Source organism: Misgurnus anguillicaudatus, chromosome 4 (assembly GCF_027580225.2).
Source record: "Misgurnus anguillicaudatus chromosome 4, ASM2758022v2, whole genome shotgun sequence".
Classification (NCBI taxonomy): domain Eukaryota; kingdom Metazoa; phylum Chordata; class Actinopteri; order Cypriniformes; family Cobitidae; genus Misgurnus; species Misgurnus anguillicaudatus.
Genome location: NC_073340.2, coordinates 35,936,963 through 35,959,727, shown reverse-complemented (window position 1 = coordinate 35,959,727; position 22,765 = coordinate 35,936,963). Strand labels below are relative to the sequence as shown.

Genomic DNA, 22,765 nt, shown 5'->3' with positions numbered 1-22,765 from the left:
TCAAGGGATGTGTGGCTCTTATTACCCACTGTTCCTCAAAGATCCTCATCCACAGCTGGAAGATGGAGTTGTCAGACGACATGTCTGTATGTCAACATGGAACGGCTGCTGTGGTTATGAATCTCATCCCATACAAGTCAAAGCCTGTCCAGGAAATTACTACGTTTATGAGTTTGTCAAACCATTCGACTGCTCAGCTTATTGTGCAGAAAGAATTTACTTATATTGTCAGATTATTAAAGGGATACTTCACCGATTTAGCATTCAGCTTTGTATCTGTAGAAACCCGGCAGTATTACTGAATGACCATGTTTCCCTCCCTCATTTCCCCCTGAGAGGAGAGATATCTGCATTTTGGTTCTGCAAAAAAGTCCTCCGATGATGTAATATGACGATTTTTGCATCATCGGAGGACTTTTTTGCAGAACCAAAATGCAGATATCTCTCCTCTCAGGGGGAAATGATGGAGGGAAACATGGTCATTCAGTAATACTGCCGGGTTTCTACAGATACAAAGCTGAATGCTAAATCGGTGAAGTATCCCTTTAAGTTTTGTTTTAAAATTATTGACATTGATATGTACAAATGGTCCTGATTACAGTGAGTAACACAGTGACAACTACAACAACAACACAGACGACAACACAGACGACAACACAGACAACAACACAGACGACAACACAGACGACAACACAGACAACAGAGACCTCAACCACACAATCCTCTTCTACACCCATCACAAACACTGGTAAAGTCCTCCTTCATCTATGAGCGTTCAACTGCATCTTTTTGAGATATTTTTATTAAACTTGGCAGCATCCATTTTCCCTCCAATCTTGATCAATAGCCAAGTCCCAGCAGAAGAGAAACACCCCCAAAACATAATGCTGCCACCACCATGTTTTACAGTAGGTGTGGTGTGTTTTGGATGGTGTGTTCGATTTGCTTTTTGCCAAAAATAGCGCTTGGAATGTAAGAAGCCACTCATCGGCCCAACGACGGCATCCAATGGCGTGGGTGAAGGGATCATGTGTTCTTTCATGCCTTAGCACTTCTATAAGAATAATTCAATTTATTACAGTAGGTTTCAATTTCTTTCTTTAACCTCTGTGTTTAAATTATAATATGACTCCAATTCAATACAATAGGAATTTAGTACCTAATACCAATTATCTGTTGATCATAGTTTAGATTTTTGATTATTTATCTCTATTTATCTTAATTATTCCCAATATCGCACAGAGTATACGTCAGCCATTGCGTGTATATATATATATATATATATATATATATATATATATATATATATATATATATATATATATATATATATATATATATTTTTTTTTTTTTTTTTTGGTTACATACAGCAAACATCTCCTCACTATTTGCTTGCTGCCTGTCCGCTGATCAAACTGTAAAAAAACACGATCTCTGTAAACAGCCCAGGCTTCACAAACTGCAATAAAAACAAAGTGGCCAAACCTACCACCAGAAACCATAACAAAGTGTTCCAGCCAATAAACGACAAGAAGTATTTGGGGGTGGGGGTTGGGCGCATTCATGAATGCACGAAAGGGAGGGGGAGGAGCAAGCTACGCTCCGTTTGTTTGAAAACAGTTCAAATATCAACAAAAAGTGACGTCACACAGATTCGCTTAGAGCGCCTTTAAATACTATCATACAGAATATATTTCAATTCCAGTTATAAAAAATTATCAACAGTTGCAAAAGTTACAAAGTCATATAGACACTGGCAACAGAGTACTTCCAAAATGGATATATTACACACCAAGTGGTGTAGGAAGATACTTAAAGATTTATTACATTATGCTTTAATACACACTGTTGGGTAGGAAGATTCTGACTACAGAATCCCCCCGAGTTTCTTGCCAAGCCACCTTATATACACAGATGAGACAAAGGACCATAAAATAAAAAAAATCAGTATTTGGTTGGTTAGGTTGTCATGATCTGAAGGGGCAACCAAATGGGATTGTTCACCATCTGTAATCTAGATCTCCTCAGGAGAACACACCTCTAAAAGGGGTGCAGATTATGCCTTAAGTTCTGAACTTTGGTACACTTTCTCTTAGAACTATAGAAATTAGTCCAATTTACCCATCGCACCATCACCTTTAAAATTATGCCACCTATGAATATGAAATTGCAATCTTAGAAGCACATAATATATACAGTACATTAAATCATATATTCTCAGCAGATACCCAGTCATGTGAGCCTAAAAGCTAAGAAGACTGTTCAGGTTAAAAACCTTTGTAATTAAGAGATTAGGAGAAAAAAGAGTTAAATATCTGTAACAACTCCACCTGACGGTCAAATTTAGGTTAATGACATCCACTGAGGTTTTATTGCTTTACAGTGTTTCTCCATAAACAAACTAAAAGTGTATTGTTTAACATTCTGTCTTACAGGAGTTTAGTTCAAAAAGGCCTTTTGCCAAATGTCTTCCAAGTGTGTTTTGCATAGCGAAAATGAGACTGTGTGTGGCACTTTTTAGGAAAGACTTCTTTCGTGCCACCCTGTCATACAGGCCAGCTTTGTAAGAGTTGGAAAGCCTTGTAAGTTCGTCAAAGCTGCCTTTGCCCTCTTGAAAGCTTCGCTTATCAATGTCCTTCTGTCTTGGTCATCCAGTTTTTATGGACGGCCTCATCTAGGCCATGTTTTGGTGGTGCCATATGCTTTCTACTTCTTAGCGATGCTCTGGGTATAGCTTATGCCTTCCAAATGTTTTTGTAGCCTTCTCCTAACTTGTGCCTACAACTTTATTCCAGAGGTCTTTTGAAAGTAATTTCCCAACCATGGTGTATTCTTTGCAGTAATGCACTACTAACAATATTCAAGAAACAAGTAATCAGTAATCAACTTTGTTATGATGTTTACATCACAAAAAATATTAAAATAATAATTTCTAGCATACTACATTATGCTATGCCCTGGACCCCCTGTCAAATGTGCTAAAATATGCCAACAAGTGTTAAGGTTGAGGAACCGATCACAAACTTCCACAACTGTCCCTCGCTGTATTAATATCTTGGGTCTTTTGTCTTTTAGGGTCATGTTCTCAGCCCTCAATGCTCTGCTGTCTTGGACAAAATAATGGCTGCTACCGTGGGTGTTATTGTGATGAGATATGCATGGTGTTTGGGGACTGCTGCAGTGACTACATTCCGACATGCTCTTCAAGTAAGACTAAATATTATCAACACAAACATTTACTTCTCACATTTTAATCTGCTTGTTAGCTTTTAATATTTTTTTATGTGCCTAAAGATCATGTACAGTGCACACTGTGTTAAATAAAAATTATGAAAAGTATATTTAATTTTTTTTTACAAAAAAATTAGAAGTTTGATTTTTGAATAATTTGTATAGGTTATGCAGTGTACAGAAGAGAAAAACGTATGATCATATATTTTTCTTGCGTTTTTATTTACTTTATATTATTTCAATGCCTCCTGTATCATCAACTATACCACCAACACCATCAACACCACCAGTGATGACCTCTCATTCAGGACTCACGACTGCATCACAAACAACAGGTGCTATTTACTTCTGACTTTAATTAAGAAATCACAAGTTGCAGTTACTACACATTAAAATATTAATAAAATGTTCACATTCATTAACTTTATAATAAATAGAATTAAATTGAATAGATGAAATAAAATATGTCAATGTGAATGCTAGTTTACACATTTGTCTGCAACTTCAAATTCATAGGGAAGATTTGTGAAAACCTGACCACGGGTACAAATCTCAATGTTCAGCTTTAGATTTTTATTTGACAAGTTTTATTCTACAAGAATTCAAATTTTGCTACCCTTTGGCTTTCGTACAGCAGACACAAATTATCGTTGTCATCACCCAAACTGTTTTAATTTGAAAAGTCCACTAGACTATAGAAAATAGACAAGAACTGGGAATCCTACTGTTTTTTTCATTGTGTGTTCAAATTGCAATAAATGTCAATAAAAATCATTATCTGTGTCTCTGAGTCATCCCTTCTGACTCAAGCAATGTCACCAACCCTAAAACATACACTACATGAAACTCACATCAAATTAAAACATACCACATAGGGAGATATTTTATACTATATTTCATGTTAGAAAAAGTAAATAACGTCAACCAAAACTGTACTTACTCTTATGTTTTAAACAGAAGTTGATCCCTGCTCCAACTACAATATATTGGATGATCTCTGGAGATCCACCAGTAATCAGGATTCATCTCAGATAATGTGTGACATGAATGTGAATTGGGCGGGTTGGTATCGTCTCATCATTCAGGGTGAGAGTGTTCAGATGCCAGACACATGTGTCCCAGCGTTGAGATGTGGTACTCATGCACCACTGTGGTTAAGTGGTGGACATCCAACCGTTGAAGATGGAGTGGTCACACGAGACGTCTGTGGTCACTGGAGCGGTGACTGCTGCCGGTTCCACTCCAATCCCATTAGAGTCAAAGCCTGTCCAGACAATTATTATGTCTATGAGTTTGTGAGTCCTACAGCCTGCTATCTGGCATACTGTGCAGGTAAATACATTGACATGTGCTTTTGTATACACACCGTACAGCGGGTAAAATAAGTATTGAACGCGTCACAATTTTTCTCAGTTAACATATTTTAAATTAAATTATGTGTAATAATGTAAAATGACACAGGGAAAAAAGTATTGAACACACGTACAAAAATGTATTGAATACTTTGTACAAAATCCTTTGTTGGTAATGAAAGCTTCAAGAAGCCTCCTGCATGGATAAACAAGTTGCATGCATTGCTCAGGTGTAATTTTGACCCCTTTCATTTTTTAAATCTTGAAGGTTATGTGGGTCTAATCTATCAACTCTGATCTTTAGTTCTTCCATAGTTCTTCCTGGCCCGTCATGAGATGTTTTGGTTACACTTTATTTTAAGGCGTCACTGTTACATTGTAATTATATATTTAAGTACTAAGTAATAATCATCAACAACATTTACTTACTGTAGGGTTGGGGTTATGATTAGGGTTTGGTTTAGGATTAGTTGCATGTAATTATGCATAATTAACTGTTATAACTATAATAATTACATGTAACATGTGTAACAAAGACACCGTAAAATAAAGTGTTACCGATGTTTTTTGCCTGACACCTTGGTACTGAGTCATTGTTTTATAGGCCATCCTTTGGGACTGAAAATGATTACTGTACATATAACTTAATTTATGGAAATCCATGGTTTAATTTCCTGTGGATTGCATGGGTTTTTACCAAAATCTGGTGAAAATGTTATGTCAGTAGCACCTTTTTATGTAGACATTATAAGTATAGAGAAAAACAGTGGCAAGAAAAAGTATGTGAACCCCTAGAAATAAACTGGTTTTCTACAGTGATTTGCCATAAAATGTGATCTGATCCTCATCTAGGTCACAACAATAGCCAAACATAATGTGTATAAACTGACAACACACAAAAAATTCTAGTTTCTTGTGTCTTTTTTGAAAACACCCATTAAATATTTAGAGTGCTTGAGAAAAATATAAGTGAACTCTTGGATTTAATATAGCTTGTTGAACCTCCTTTGGCAGCAATTACTTTAAGCAAGCGCTTTCAGTAGTTCTGAATCAGACCTGCACAGCGCTCAGAAGGATTTTTTACTTTTACTGAGCCTCAACTGGTGGCCAGCCATGACATTATCACGTAGGATATTTTGTTAAACTTTGGAATTCATTTTCCCCTCAATGTTTGCAAGTGGTCCAGGCTCTGAGGCAGCAAAGCATGCCCAAATCATGATGTTTCCTCTACCATACTCCACTGTTGGGATGATGTTTTGATGCTGGTAAGCTGTGCCCTTTTTGTGCCATAGTATTTTTCCTGAACAATTCAACTTTTGTTTCATCAGTCAATACAATATTTTCCCAGTAGCAGTGGGGTTTGCCAAGGTGATCTTTTGCAAACTTTTGGCTCACAGTAATGTTTTTCAGGGGAGCAGTGGCTCCCTCCGTGGTGTTTTGTCATAGACGCCGTGGCTGTTCAAGGACTTACAGTACGTGAGGTAGACTCATGAAGACAGATGTGTGCCAGTTTCAATGATGTTTTCAAGCCTTTAGCTGTTATTTGTGGGTTCTTCTTAACTTCATTGAATATTCTGCATTGTGCCTTATGAGGCGGCAGTGGTTGAGTGGTTCATGTAGGTTATCTACAAATTGGAAGGTTGGTGGTTCAATCCCTGGCTCCACCTGACCAATTGTTGAGGTGTCCTTGAGCAAGACACGTAACCCCAGCTGCTCCTGATGAGCTGGATGGCGCCTTGCATGGCTGACACAGCCGTCGGTGTATGAATGTGTAAGTGAATGTGAGGCAAATTGTAAAGTGCTTTGGATGGCCATTGGTCCATGAAAGCACTATATAAATGCAGTCCATTTATGAGCCTTCTTGGCCATGTGCCCACTTTTAGGAAGGGTAGCTACAGTATTAAACTGTTTCCATTTATAGACAATTTGTCTAACTGTCGACTGATGGATGTCTAAACATTTTGAGATTGTTTTGTATCCCTTTTCAGCCTTATGGATGCTACAACTCTTGGTCGGATATCTTTAGAGAGCTTCTTCTAAAGGACAGCAATCTTAAAATGTTTGAGTGTCTTTTAATCAATCAACTTTGCACTTAACCACACCTTTAAACTCATTTCAATAATTAATCTCCAGTTTGCCAGCTGTTGACACAAATGAGCTTTAATTAAAGTAATTAATCTGTGGGTTCACTTACCTTTTCCTCTGGAACTGTGAATGTGTAATGGGTGTTTTAAAAAAGAAACTAGAACTCTTTGTGTGTTGTCAGCTTATGCACGTTGTGTTTGTCTATTGTCTATCAAATCACTGTTGAAAACCAGTTTATTCCTTGGGGTTCACATACTTTTTTGCCACTGTATATTATAGAAAAATATATCATTTAGACATTTTTAAAAATATAATTACAAAATAAATGGTGACGTGTTCAATACTTATTTTACCCGCAGTATATGATAATTAATTCATTTTTGATTTAATATTCATCTTTTCCCCACAGATGTTACCAACATTATCACGACCCCAACCCCAATAACAGAAACTACAACTGGTATGTGTTGTGTTGTTTATATTATTGATTTTTATGAGCAGTTCAGATTCACTCTTTTAACTGAGGCTTTGTGTAACTTTCTTTTTCTCTCAGTACCTACAACTCTCAGCTATGACCCATGTTATCAGTATAACACTATTGATGAATACTGGAGAGACATACGGCTAAATTCACATCAAGACTATGGATACGATGACACTACTGTTGAGTGGAACGGCTGGTATCGACTGTATTTGAATGGAACAAATGCTCAGATGTCTGAATGGTGTGTGAGTTTTGTGGGATGTGGTGGTGAAACTGGACTGTATCTCAATGGTTCTCATCCAAGAATTGAGGATGGAGTGGTGACCCGTGAGGTTGCTGGAAGCAGTTTGTGGTGGTATTACTACAACCAGTGTGGTCAGTACAGATCCAACCCCATCCAAGTCAAAGCCTGTCCAGAAGATTATTATGTCTATAAACTCGTCACACCAGATGTGTCAATCTACAGACCTTCATACTGTGCAGGTAGAGATCTCTGAAGTGTGATATTTTCTTTCTATAAGAATTTTTTTTTTGTAAAGAAATTTTGTTTAAAAAGAATATTATTGGCATTTGTAGTACAGAGAGATTCAAACCACAATACTCATTCAATTACAATGCACAATCTGATAATTCCTTAAAACATGTTCAATGGTTCAAGTTCTGTCATATGTTCTGTTAAAAACAATATGACTGTCACTCAAAAGTCTATATATTTATATTGTAAATCCATTTATATGACTGTTAGGGTAAACATTCCTGCTCATTGACCATTATTATTTTCATAATGACAATTAGGTTGTTAAGGCCTTTGTTACAATGAATGAAGAACTATCATGTAAAGGACCACATTCTCACATTAAAACAGTAACAATATGGAGCCATTTTGATTGGCATATTTTAAAGGATTAAATTCAACATTTATATATACCTGAATGTCGTTACACTATAATTGATCCCATACTGTAAATGATATTTTATGCACATACAGTTTATCAGTGATGCTTTTTCTAAAAAACTTTTTTCTTCATTTCAGTTGCTTTCAGCAGCAGCAGCATCAACGATCCCTGTTACAACTATGAGTCTCTGGATCGTCCCTGGAGAGCAACAACTGAAAGTGGATTGTACATTTGTGATGATTATTTCTCCTGGAATGGCTGGTACAGACTTTATCATTATGGGATGAACATCCAAATGGCAGAGAGCTGTATTCATACATACACCTGTAATGCAGGCCTGAGTCTGTCACTCAATGGTCCTCATCCTCAGATAGAAGATGGGGTGGTGACCCGTGAGGTCTGTGGGGGAAATTATTGGGGTGGCTGCTGTGATGTTAAGTCAAAACCCATCAGAGTAAAAGCATGTCCAGGAGATTACTATGTCTATGAACTTGTGAAACCACTAGACTTGTGCTCAGCATACTGTACAGGTAAAACATTTCCTTTCTTACTATGACTTTAAAATGGTTTAAAATGATTTCAGTCATGTATTCAGTTTTCTTATTTTTTAGACACCAGCACTGCATCACAGACCAATTTCACAACTCCAGCTGTGATTCCTGGATCAAGCTTCACATTGAGTAGGTTACCATAATGTTTAAAGTTATAATTTGGAGAATAAATGTAAACTTTTATTGAGTTTTAGAAGAAATAACTTTTTTATGAGTGTCAAATAAAGAAGGTTGCGGTCATGACGGTGTTGCCCTTGCTTCTTTTTTCCACCAATCCAGTGACTTGTCATAAATGAGTCAAAAATGAACAAATTAATAAAATGAGTAAACTACTGACCCAACCCTATCGCGTATCGGTGATCTCACAGGCTGAGGATATCAAACAGCCCACTGTGAAAATAGTATCTGTCTGTGGACTGCAAGACAGGGGTGTAACAAGGCGGGGGTAACTTGAAGCAGGGGGTTTAATTAAGAGCAGGGGGAACACCTTGAAATCCAAATCACACAGAACCACTCAAGATGTTAAATGAGATGTTTTCGGCAAGGTGGCCGCTCCTGTAGGCTCAGCAGTACTAATATTTTCTACACTAAAGCAGATAGGCTCTCCTGATTTTGCCAAGTGGTTGATGTCCTCAGGGCAACATTATGTTGACCCTGGGACAACATTTCAATCAACCAATCAGATTTCAGAAATAGGTTTACAGTTTGTTTTAAGTTTAAGCTTACAACCAGGATTAACTGTTTCTAGACCATTGTTTTTTCCTTATCATGTCCCTCTGATTTTATTATTTGGTTATGGTTAGGGTTTAGGGTGGGCTTAGGTTTCATTTAGAAAAATGTTGTCCTTGGGTCAACACAATATGTTGCCCTGAGGACATCAACCACTTGGCAAAATCAATTTGAGCATTAGAGATAATAGTTTAAATTGTAGTGTGTAAGCCATTTTCATACAGTACTATATTGGTATTGTTTCTGAAGTTGATAATCTACTGAAACGTAACCTTCCTCAGCATTGTGCCTTTCGTCTGATTTACAGTTAAGATGATGTGATGTTCTACATGCATGCGAAGGAGACGCAAGTGTAGTGCATCACCTACTTAAGAAGTAGAAACAAAACACCGCAGCCACTAGAAAGTGCCAAACGTTTAGAAACAATGCAAACCCTGCTGAAAAAACAGCATAGAACAGCATAATTCACCAGCAAACCAGCACCAAAACACAACATGCTGGTATGCTGTTTTTTCCAGCAGGGACCAAGGAAATGTAAGTCTTAAATGATGAATTAATGGACAAACCTGATGGAATAGAGCTACGGCCTAAATCCCCTGCAAATTTAGGTTTAGGGTTAGGTTTTAGGGGTAGGATTACCATAAAAACAGTGCTCATCAGATTTCACGAAATTTCACCGTTAGCTTGCCTGGTGCACAGTTGCAGTTTCTTACTGACAGTACTAGCCTGAAGTGAAGCTTGGAAGATTTCACCTCGCTAAACTTTCAACCCTGCTTTATCAAACACATCCTTTGACAGTGATATAAAGTGAATACTTACCAATAACAAATACAACAGCAAGAGATTTCATTGTAACCGTTCTCCCAGAGCTAACATGAGAAAATGGTCTGAACTCTTTATCCTGAGGTTGTCTTGCACATGTACAAATGGCACCCCCAAAATGAAACTAACTGTGTTGGTCAAATGTAAATAAATCTCATAAATGACATTGGTCATATATTTGATGTCAGACTAATTAAATATATGTTGTGTAGTTACAATCCTTATTGAAATAAACATTTATTTGAATCTCAGGTGATCCATGCTCAGGCTACAACATACTGGATGATTACTGGAGAAACACACAGGATTACTGGTATTGGTATGGATGGATAGGTGAACATGATGACACTCGTGTAAAATGGGACGGCTGGTATCGACTCTTCCTAAATGGAGTGAGCGCTCAGATGCCTGACTGGTGTTCTGCTTATATGTCATGTGGAGGTTTCAGTTCTCTGTGGCTTGCTGGTTCTCATCCTGAAGTAGAAGATGGAGTTGTTACTCGTGAAGTCTACGGCTCTTATTATGATCATTGCAGTCATTTCACATCAAACCCAATCCAAGTCAAAGCTTGTCCTGGAGATTATTATGTCTATAAATTCACCAGACCAAACGTAGAGATCCCACTGCCTACATATTGTGCAGGTAGATTCAATCTTCTTATAGAATTCATTTTAATTTTTGTGGATAAGAAATACAACATGCTCATCAGGGTCTATATTTACCAAAGCAAACACTTATTACCTGAACAGTGACTTCATAGTCAATTCTTATTCTTTGACCAAGCTTATATAATTAAAATATTCAGGTGTGATGGTATGTGGGTATTCTATGTGGTATTTGGTACTAAAGACTTAAGTGTTAAGTACTCAAAATAAAATGTTTTATAAGTTTTCCTTGGTTTAGGTACAAACTATGTTTTTTGTTTTTGTTTTTTTCTATGTTTTTCACAATTAGTGATGTTTAGTCATGATTACTTGATTACATGATATGTCTGCTACATTTTCAGAAATTTACATTTTTTGTTAAAAAGTACTTTATCCTTAATGTCTTTAATCTGTATCAACATTTAGTAATGGATTATTTTTTTCTATAATAGTTGTTTTCAGCACTACAAGCGTCGACCCCTGTGACAGCTACACCAGTCTGGATGAACCCTGGAGATCCACTGATAATTCTTACAATAACTATTACAACTACTATAATGCCATGTGTGATTATAATGTCGACTGGAACGGCTGGTACAGACTTTTCATCAATGGTCAGAGTACTCAGATGCCAGAATCATGTGTCAGTTGGGGGATGTGTGGCACTTATTACCCAATGTTCCTCAGAGATCCTCATCCACAGCTGGGAGATGGAGTGGTCACACGACATGTCTGTATGTCCTCTAGGGACAGCTGCTGTGATTTTCAATCTCATCCCATACAAGTCAAAGCCTGTCCAGGAAATTACTACGTTTATGAATTTGTCAGACCATTTGAGTGCTCAGCTTATTGTGCAGGTAGAGAATTTACTCACACCGTCTCTTTTATCATTTCTGGGTTTTGTTTAAAAATTATTCACATTGATATCTACAAATGCTTCTGAATACAGTGAGTAACACAATGACGACGACAACAACAACAACACAGACAACAACAACCACACAACCCACTACTTCACCCATCACAACCACTGGTAAAGTATTCATTTATGACGGGGGTATCCAAAGTCGGTCCTGGAGGGCCAGTGTCCTGCAGAGTTTAGCTAAGACACTGGCCCTCCAGTAGCAGGAGTGGAACCCCTGATTTATAATCTCTTATTTGCACTCTTATGCAGACCCGTCACCAGACCTCAGTCTTAAGGGGGGCATATGAAATGCATGGGAGGGCACACTTATTATTAGCCTACAGTACGTATACTTACAATAATATATACTCTATTCGTGCAGCACGTAATCACCACGTTAAACAACCATCAGCAATATGACCAGATAGCCTATAGCCTACACACCACATTACATATAGAAACAATTTTATGAATATCCATAAATCTATACAACATATTACATGTAACTCCAGAGACATCTCTCAAACATTGCATTTTAAAGCAGTCAACAGAGGGATATGCATTGCCACGTGTGCACACACACACACATTCACACACACACACACGCAGACTTTGAACCTACGGTACTGTGGAGGCAGCGCTGTCGTCTCTCCCTTCCCTCCTGTCAGTACAGCGGCAGGCGGCGTTTCTCCGGTCAGAAGCTCCTCATTAATAAAGTGTCCACTCGGAATTAAACTTGTGAGTGAGGTCCTTTTCAGAAGCAAGCTGAATCACCGCAGTGAACAAGTCCATATCTTCTGAATGTAGTAGTCTGTTAGGCCCGGGGTCGGGCTCCACGGTAGAGGTCTTCACGGGTCCACTTAGATCCCAAAACCCTAGGTCCGACCCGAGACCCGATCGGGTTCGGGTCTAAAAGTTTCACAAGTGCCTCGGACACGGGTCGGGTACAACAATAGCGGCATCGGGTCTCGGGTAATTTAAAAATGAATGTGTTTTTTCTGAACGGACCCGAGAAGATGCAAACTCTCTCGCCTGTGTGCGTCAATGTCCTTTTCAAACCTCTCATCTGTTTGCCAAGAGCGCCTGCAACATTGTGTGGTTGTCGGAAGGTTAATTTTCGTTAAGACACACATGTCAGTCAATTATAAATTTACATTTTAGCGGTTACGTTGGTGTCGTCGTCAGATAACAAAGTAAAACCAATGGAGCAGCTCACCAAATTGGTTGCAAGGCCACCGGAGTTTCTTTCTGTCTGACTACTGCGCGTCTTTTGGAGACTGTTGTTGGGCTTTTAACCATTTGCGGATAATATCCATCTTAAAGCAGTATAGCTAAGCGAAAACTCATCCAGTTTTAAAAAAGTGCGGTAACTGTTGAGCGGCTACACTGACGTAGGCTACGTCTCGTACGTGTCGTACGTAGCCTTGTGATAGGCTGTTGCAGTGTAGCTAGATTCCCATCAATCAAACAAAATCACACCATTGTTTTTATATTTTTAATGTTTTAATTATAAAGAATACAACATTAATGCAACACAAAATTAGCAACATTAATAATTTAAAATGACAGTATTTTTTTAAATACTGGGGGGGGACAAGCGTCCTTGAGGGCGGGCCCGGCCCCCTAAGGCCCGCCCATAGCGATGGGCGTGCTCTTATGGCATATTTTCATGAAACTCTTTTTTCTTTAATAGTAAATGTTTTGTGTAGGCTTACAAACCACCATACCTAAAATAATTATAACAGAATAAAAATAAGATCTATAGGGGGACCATCAAAATAAAGTGTTACCGAATACAGATTATTTAATAGAAGTTTTCCAAAAGAATTCAGTAAAATATCGGAAAATTAGCATGTTTACTTAGAGTGCACCAGAGATATAAAGCCAGAACTATACTGCACCAAATATATAATAGAAGAAAGTAAGAAAATGGTACACTGTAAAAAAAATTCTGTAGAAATGACAGTATTTCTGGTAGCTGTTTGCCAGTAACTTACTGTATATTTATTTATGTTATTTACGGGCAACAGTTTCTTCAAAGTTAAAAGAACATTAAGCATTAACAAGTCTCTTTAAAGTATAAATCTAAAATAATAGCCTCATCCTTTTCAACAGAAAAGGGTTCATAAGGATTTCTGGTTCCTAGAATGCTTTGCATGAGGCTGTTATTTCAGTTTTATTCTGTAATGACAAAGACTTAATTTTTTAATTTTTAATGTTCATTTAATTTTGAAGAAACTTTTGTCAGTAAATAACATCAATTTAAATCTACAATAAGTTACTGGCAAACGTCTGCATAACTACAGCACATGTTTACACTGAATTAATACAAAATAAACAAACGGAGCAAACTATTTAATATAACAGATATTTACATATGGAACCCATTCTGGCAAAATGAGTTGTGCTGAGCAAAAAAAGTATTTATATTATACAAAAAAACTTCAAAACAATGTATGATTTTTTGGAATTCGACCAAAATAACAAAGCTACACCTGTTTGAAGTTGACAGAGTCAGCAAAGCCAGTGAACTCGTTGTCAAAACTGATATTTTTAAAACTGTAGTTCTGTGTAGATGTCTATTGGGGTATGTCTGTGCATGCTTCGAATCTGTCAGTCAGCCCAAGAAAGATCGTTTTCATGTCTTATCGCTCCTAATAGCTTTTTTTATCATTAAGCAAGTCCTGCACTTTATTTTCTAATTCCTGCATGTTTTAAAACTGAAACCAAAATGTCACTTGCAAGTGTATGGGCAAGCATCTTTATATTAGGTTAAGCATTTAGGATGGTACACCTCTTACAAAAAGTACAAATAAATATAATTTTAGATGGTAAATGATTAGAGCATAAAGATTGCTAGACGAGGGCAAACTGTTTTATAACAGTTTATTCAAAAGTAAATAAAAACACACCAGTGGCGGCAAGTGACTACTCATCTCAGGATACGCGAATAAGTCAAAATAAGTGTTCGGAGAATCATGTGTGTGGTTCCCTTTTCCAAAATATGTGTCCTGCGTGTGTAGAGATCCTGTGTGCATCACGTGTTTTGTCAAAATAAGTGCCTGCTGCACACGCGTCAAAACCATTTATGATAAAAGAGACGCTCACGTTCCCAAAATACACGCTAGACACTTCCTTAACAATTAACTCTGATTACACATAAGATTATGCAAGTATCTGGCAAACGCGAGCGTCTCTTTTATCATAAACCCTTTAGACGCGTCTGCAGCAGGCACTTATTTTGGCATGACACCTGATGCATACACGATCTCTCAAAGCGCAGAACACATATTTAAAAAAATTATGAACCACACACATGTCAGGCTACATACATGTTGTGACAAACTTCGCATTGTACACTTAAAAAAAAGTCACCAGCCGCCACTGAAACACACTGCAATTTTTATAATAATTTACTTAAAATTTGCAGATTCTGGGAGTTTCCATGCAAACATGAATCGAATCTTTAAAAATTCGCAAAAAAACAACAACAAACAAATGCGAATTAAGTGCAGTTCCATTAAGTTGTTCAAGTGAATTACTGTGATACTGGTAACCTATAACCAACAGTAAATAAAACAAGGCATGGTTTAAAATTCGAGACAAGACTGAATTTAATTACAATTGGGCAAGTAATACATTTACTAGCAGTGCAGCTTGTAATTGCCAAACTGAATGCTTAGCACAGAAGAAGGAATGCAGCATTTTTGATGCAGGCACTAGCAGCAAGGGCATTGAGATGACATCGAAACCCATATATGATAAGGACAACGTTAGCTAATACTGCTAGATGGTCAGTCACATTGCTTTAATTTTCACCATATCATTATTTATTTGACAAATGCAGTTCCATCTCCCATTATTTGCATTTACTCTCGTGCAATACTTCAAATGTGCATAAAATCAGGGTGAAACCCAGCTAGTGACAGCATAGTGTAGTGGTTTTAAGGTGTCAGTACTTCTGGGTAAGATAGTCTATGTGTAAAGTGCAGAGTGCATTTTAAAATAGTGGACTGGTCTTATTCTGATCCCCCTTGGGCGAACACTGTTGATCATTCCCTGTGGTTATAAAATGTTCTGGAGTCTGTATTATCTGACTGCAGTACTCTTCATAAGGATGCACACATACACAAAACTATATGATAGTTTTACAGATCTATTACTCTTCAATATTATTTCAGGCCCAATTCCATTTTATCCGTTTGGAGCTGGAGACATAGAAAATGGACGCATTGATGATGGAAGTTCTGCAGTCATCTACATCCTGCAACCATTTATATTTTTTGGACACACATACAGCCAAATTTATGTAAGTAAACTTTTTATATGAAATTCATTCTTTATAAATCTGTTCACATATGATAGATTAGGAGATTACTTTTTAAGGATTCTGTCCAACATAATAAATCCATGTTTCTCAGGTCAACAACAATGGACACTTGACCTTTGATGGACCATGGTCCAGCTGGTCTCCATACAGCTTCCCAGGTCATGGTGGCAAAGACATCATCGCTCCATTCTGGACTGATATTGATAACCGTGGGAATGGTGTGATCTCATATCAGCAGTACACCTCTGGCGATGTCCTGACGCAAGCTACACAAGACATAAACCAATACTTCCCTGATCTGAGCTTCTCTGCTTCATGGGTCTTTGTTGCAACTTGGGACAGAGTGGCATATTTTTCATATTCAGGAACTGTAAGAGACTTCTTCTGTCCAATAAAACATTTAAATAGCATAACGATGACTAAACTTTTCAATATTGAAAACTGCTTATATACTTACAGGAAACATCTTTCCAAGTGGTTTTGATTTCAAATGGCCACCTCTCATTTGTTTTAATGAACTATGGTAGAATTGCTCCATCACAGCGATATGTACAGGTATGCACATTATGAAAATTTAATAAAAGAAAATCTAATCTAATTGTATTATCTGTAACTAAATGACTAAGTTGACATCTGAATCTTATTTTTAAGGCCGGTTATGACAACATCGACTCCAGCTATTATTTCTCAATTACTGGATCACTCCAGACTGACTTTACAGGCTTAACATACAGCAGCAATGTCAATGTTACAGGCAGATGGGCCTTCAGAACAGATTATGGACCACAGGGCTGTCAGTTCAATGGTAATTTTTTCCCCCAGTGCATATTTGATGTTAACAGCTGACAAGCTATTTGTTGACATGGTGAAGCTACTAGGTTTTAAAGTCCAGCACACACTGTCAACAGCATACATGTTGTGTTTTGGGCAGCAGTCCTCAGTATTGAATGCTGCCACATTAATGTGCATGGCTTCTTTGTGCTTGAACATTTAAATTGGTTGGCTGCCTAACCAGCAAGCCTCATTAGGTCGGCCAGCTTCAGCAGAATTAACTATTAATCAGGGATTTTGGATGCTGAACAACAAAGCAGCATGAATCAGCTTGGACTAGCTTTAAGTTTCATTCTGATCTAAGCTGGTTCTCTTCTAGTGCTTTAAAGAAATATATTTGGTGTTTATATTTACAATACCAACAGTAAGTGCTTGTTTCAGGTTTTTCAGTGCAATTGGGAGATTCTTTCTGGAGTGATGCCACCTGTCAGGAGAGATGCACCTGTACCAGCAGTGGCCTCCAGTGCAGCCTGGAACCCTGCACTTATTCCCAAGCATGTCGTGCAGCAGCTTTCCAATACTCTTGTCAGAACATTCTAAGACAAACCTGCACCATCTCTGGAGATCCTCACTACTACACCTTTGACAATCAGATTTTTCACTTTCAGGGAACTTGCACTTATGTTCTCTCTGAGGTTAGATTTTTTTAAACAAACGTGTTTATGTATTTACATTTGTCATCTAATTGTGTGATGGAATTTGTAATTCTTTAATAATTCTGATGATGTATCATTGTTTAGGCTTGTGGAAATGATTTGCCATACTATCGCATTGAGGGCAAAAATGATCATCGAGGTAGTACACATGTGTCATGGACTCGGATGGTCAGAGTGTTTGTGTATGATCAAGAAATTGAACTGATTAAAGATCACTATTATGAGGCAAAGGTTGGTATTACTATTACTACATTGCTTTAATGGTGATGTGTTATTTAGGATCTTTTCATCTTCCTAAATTCTCTTTATATCAACATTGTCCAGGTTAACGGTACCTTTAGAGCAACACCATTCACACTGAACAATGGCTCCATCCAGGTCTATCAGTCAGGTTTCACCTTGGTCATCAGCACAGACTTTGGTTTGGTTGTTACATATGATGCATACAGCTGGGTCACAATCTCTGTACCTTATGAATATCAGAATGCCACATGTGGTCTGTGTGGAAACTTTAACCTACATCCTGAAGATGATTTCCGTTCTCGTTCTGGAGAGATATTGAGCTCAGATGTGGACTTTGCCAACTCTTGGCAAGTAGAGGGAGACACAGACCCTGAATGTCATAATGTCAGGTGCACTGGTCTGGCTTGTCTTGATTGTAGCACCAATGATATCAGTGTTTACAGTGATACAAACCACTGCGGGATCCTAGGAGATGTTTTTGGTCCTTTTGCTGCCTGCCACTCTGTGCTTGCACCACAGACGTATGTAGAGAACTGTGTCTATGATCTTTGCCTAGGAGGAGGATACCAACCAATTCTGTGTCAGGCTCTCAATGTGTATGCTGCTCAATGCCAACAACAGGGGGTACAACTAGGCCAGTGGAGACAACAGGGATTTTGTGGTAAGACAATGTGCATTTAACTTAAATCAGTGTGCAAGGAGAAAGATCAGAGATTGTTGCTTGTTTTATTTACACCCTCCCGTTTTTTAGAGATTGATTGCCCTATTGAGCACAGCCATTTTGAGGCCCAAGGAACAAGCTGTCCAGCCACCTGCAGTGATCCCTCTGCTCCAATAAACTGTCCATTGCCCAATCAGGAGAGCTGTGTTTGTGATGATGGGTACATTCTCAGTGCTGGGACATGTGTACCTGAAGCAGCCTGTGGATGCACCTTTGAGGGATTCTATTATGCTGAGGGACAGTCAGTAGTGTTGGATGAGGACTGTGGCAGGCAATGTGTTTGCAGTAGCATGACAATGATCTGCTATCAGCATCAGTGTGGTCCAGCAGAGGTGTGTGAAGTTCATAATGGTCTGAGAGGCTGCAGACCCACCAGCTATGCTACTTGTTCAGTTGAAGGCCTGGGTTCATATCACACCTTTGATGGACAAACTTTCAGATATCCTGGAGCTTGTGGACTGACCCTTGCAAGGGTGATGGCGCCATCCCAACTGCCATCCTTTGCTTTGACAGTGGAGAAAGTGCCTAGAGGCCTTCAAGGTTTTGCTAGGTTCCTGAAGTTTGAGGCAGAAGGAACTCAGGTCATCATAGAAATGGGAGAAGGTAGCAATGTACAGGTTAGCAGAAATGCTTTTTCTCATAAGTTTTTCATGTATTAAAAACAATTTACCTAGCGTTAAATCATTCATACGCTAGATCATTCAACATTTGTTCTCCATTCCCATACACAGGTGGATGGACAGATGGTTGGTTTGCCCATCAGTGTTGGTTCCAATCAGATCCGTATCTATCACAGCAGTGTGAGGGGATTTGTTCTGGAAACAAACTTTGGGGTGACCATTAGAGCTGACTGGCCACACATTGTCCGAATCACAGCACCAAGCACTTACAGTGGTACACTCGGAGGTCTATGTGGAAACTTCAATGGAAACATTGACGATGAGTTTTACAGCCCAGATGGTGTCCTACTGAATGACACCCAGACATTTGCAGACAGTTGGCGTGATGGGTCCTTATCAGCCCACTGTGAGGACCCAGCTGACCTCTGGGAACCAGGACAATATCAGAACAGCAGTCAGTTCAGTGAGCATTGCAACATCATGATGATGCCTGATGGACCATTTGCTGAGTGCAGCAGAACAATAGACCCTTCACAACGCATACAAGGTTGCATTCAGATGTTGGAGCAGACAAGAGGTGCCAGGGAGGCTCTATGTGAGTCCCTGCGGGGATACACACTGCTCTGCCAACAGAAAGGCATCACAGTTGGAGAGTGGAGGAGCATTACCTACTGTGGTTAGTATCTTGTAACTTATGAGATTTGTAGATTCAAAACTGATTATTGCTTAATTAATTACTTTTACATTCAGTTGCAAAGTGCTGATCACATTGCTCATTCTCATGATTCTCATTATGCTTTGTCTTCAGATCCCATTTGTCCACTAAATACCCATTATGAATTGTGTGGCACATCCTGTCCTGCATCCTGCCCTAGTCTCTCATTTCCCTTTCAGTACACATTGCAGTGCCAGGAGGGTTGCCAGTGTAATGATGGACTTGTTCTGAATGGAGATCAGTGTGTGCCTCCAACAGGTTGTGGTTGCCGTTATGCTGGACGTTATCGGCAGCCTGGAGAGCAGTTCTGGCATGGTGAAGAGTGTCAGTCTTTGTGTGTTTGTGATGGAATTACTGCAAATGTCCAATGCACACCATCATCTTGCAGTGAACAAGAAGTCTGCCGTGTGGTGGATGGAGAGTACGGCTGCCATCCCAATCCACATGCTAGCTGTTCTGCCTCAGGAGACCCCCATTATATATCTTTTGATGGAACCTACTTTGATTTTCAGGGCACATGCAGATATGTGCTGGCCACAGTATGTAATGACACTCGTGGGCTTCCGGTCTTCCAGGTGGACGCACGAAATGAGGCATGGTGGGGATCCTCGGTTTCAGTTACCGTTCAGGTTTTTGTCAATGTCTCTGGGCATCTTGTGCACATGACACAGGACATGAATGGTTATTCTTCTGTTCAGGTAAGCAAACATCACTCATTATAATTTTCAGTTCTGAACAAAAATGTAAAAATTAAATTAATGATCAATTTAATCCTAATACTGCCTTTAATTAGTGATACAAGCACTATTTTTGCAAGCTTGGGTGCTGTCCTCAACTATACGCTAAGCTGTATTTAGTCACAAATTTAGTCTGCTAAGTGTAAATTATTTGTTTGTTTTTCTGTTCAGGTTGATGGAGAGATCAGAAATCTCCCAATCCTGCTTGACTCTGGCAGGGTATCTGTCTACTCCACTGGATCACAAACAGTTGTTTCAACTGACTTTGGTTTCAGTGTGACTTACGGTTTCTGGGCAGTAAACATCATTGTCCCTGCAGACTATCGAGGAGTTACGTGTGGACTCTGTGGCAATTTTAACGGTCATTCAGAAGATGACTTCATGACTCCTTCAGGTTCTTTGGCACCAACAGCAAATCAATTTGGGGCAGAATGGAAGGTTGAGGATGAAGTGCAATGCAGTGAGAGATCTGGAGATGATCCAGGTCCATTGTGCCAAGATCAGACCATTGCTCAAAGTCTGTGTGAGATCATCAGGGACAATCAGGGCCCATTCAGCTTCTGCCATGCTGATGTAGATCCACAAGCATACTTTAATGACTGTTCATTTGATGTGTGCCTCTCTGGAAACAGTAATGATGTCTTGTGCCACTCTTTGGAATCCTATATGCGGGCTTGTCAATCTGTCACTGCTGTTGTGTTCCCCTGGAGAGAAAGTGCATCCTGTGGTAAGTGACTGAAAGTGGAAAAATACCAGTTTATTTAACCCATTATGTAATTCAAAATATGTTGCTTAGATATTTGTCTTACTTTCATTTTATTTCTAAAATAATAAAAAAAATATATATTTTTCACATTGTAAGTTTACTGCAGTAAGTGCATTATACAGGTTGTATGATACTAAGAAATAATTTGATGATATAGTAGATTGCTATATTTACATTTTTCTCATCTTTGTGCTAAATATAATTTGTTTGTTTCATTGACAGTCATGCCATGTCAGTTAGAGAACAGTCACTATGAGTTGTGTGGCACAGACTGTGGTCATACGTGTGCAAGCAGCATTGATGCTAGTTGTGAACACACATGTTCAGAGGGTTGTTTCTGTAATGATGGATTTGTGAGGAGCTCAGGACTCTGTGTACCTGTAGATCAATGTGGCTGCTTGTATGATGGATTTTACTATCATGTGAGTGTTCAAACTTTGTTTTTTATGTTAATGTAAGCTTCAGTATATCAAGTCTAAATACATTCCATCATACGGAGAAGTCGTGAAAGAACGGACAGTATGTCAAGTGTCAAACATGGTGGAATGATGGTATCACAATAGTACTTTTACATATGGAGTACTTGGTAGTTGATTTCTTTATTCACTACATGTTGTGCTTTTTTACAGAACAAAAGTTGGTCACAGTAATGCATTTATTGGTAAACTAATTTGTAAAAAAATTAAAATGTAATAATTATTATGTTTTAAAAGATTGGTGAACAGTTCTTAAGTTCAGAATGTTCTCAACTGTGTGAGTGTTTTGGCCCAAATGATCTGCGTTGTTCTGCATACTCTTGCCCACCAACTACGGAGTGTACAGTCAGAAATGGACATCGTGGCTGCTATGGTGATACGCTTTTCTGTTTTTATATTTGTATCATTACATATTGTAAAGGAACATAATAGTAAACAAGCAAGGCAAGCAGTTGTTTTGGTTTTTTTTATGATCAACAAATACCAAAATACAGTACATAATAAAAAACTTTATGTAATGTTTGTTCATTTCTTTTAGATGGTTGGGGCTTTACTCCTACTACTGTTGTACCGACGACAACTTCAATAAGAGAAACCACTGACACAGGTATGTACTGTTGCATCTGTTGGATTACAGTCTGGAGGACTGTATAACTGAATTGACAAATGGTGTTTACATCAGTGCCAAAACCTTTCAAGTTCTTTCTTTATTAGTTCTTCATTTAATGTTTGTTCATTTTTTTACTTAGATGGTTGGGGATTTACTCATACTACTGTTGAAACCACTGACAATATAACTGGTATGTGCTGTATCCTCAGTTGGAGGACTGTCTTACTGAATTGCTTGAGGAGTGACTGTATAAAATGTAATAAAAGTGTGTGTGAAATCTGTGGTGAACTAGTTCCTTTTCAGATCACAATTGATGCTTTGTGTTTGATTTTAAAAATACTATGCAATTTAAAATTATTGTT

At 38.4% G+C, this 22,765-nt stretch overlaps 1 protein-coding gene across 1 annotated transcript in view; it reads left to right on the top strand.

Moving 5' to 3' along the window:
- Window positions 1-22,765, top strand: part of LOC129420323 (IgGFc-binding protein) — a 125,299-nt gene that overhangs the window by 65,691 nt on the left and 36,843 nt on the right. Inside the window, exons 11-28 of the mRNA XM_073867205.1 lie at window positions 10,403-10,792; window positions 11,247-11,651; window positions 11,744-11,827; window positions 15,880-16,007; window positions 16,120-16,398; window positions 16,488-16,583; window positions 16,680-16,833; window positions 17,241-17,494; window positions 17,600-17,746; window positions 17,840-18,419; window positions 18,510-19,096; window positions 19,211-19,775; window positions 19,908-20,512; window positions 20,723-21,278; window positions 21,540-21,739; window positions 22,031-22,166; window positions 22,332-22,400; window positions 22,543-22,593. Of these exons, the coding sequence (XP_073723306.1) occupies window positions 10,403-10,792; window positions 11,247-11,651; window positions 11,744-11,827; window positions 15,880-16,007; window positions 16,120-16,398; window positions 16,488-16,583; window positions 16,680-16,833; window positions 17,241-17,494; window positions 17,600-17,746; window positions 17,840-18,419; window positions 18,510-19,096; window positions 19,211-19,775; window positions 19,908-20,512; window positions 20,723-21,278; window positions 21,540-21,739; window positions 22,031-22,166; window positions 22,332-22,400; window positions 22,543-22,593 (5,286 nt within the window). The remainder of the gene's footprint in view (window positions 1-10,402; window positions 10,793-11,246; window positions 11,652-11,743; window positions 11,828-15,879; window positions 16,008-16,119; window positions 16,399-16,487; window positions 16,584-16,679; window positions 16,834-17,240; window positions 17,495-17,599; window positions 17,747-17,839; window positions 18,420-18,509; window positions 19,097-19,210; window positions 19,776-19,907; window positions 20,513-20,722; window positions 21,279-21,539; window positions 21,740-22,030; window positions 22,167-22,331; window positions 22,401-22,542; window positions 22,594-22,765) is intronic.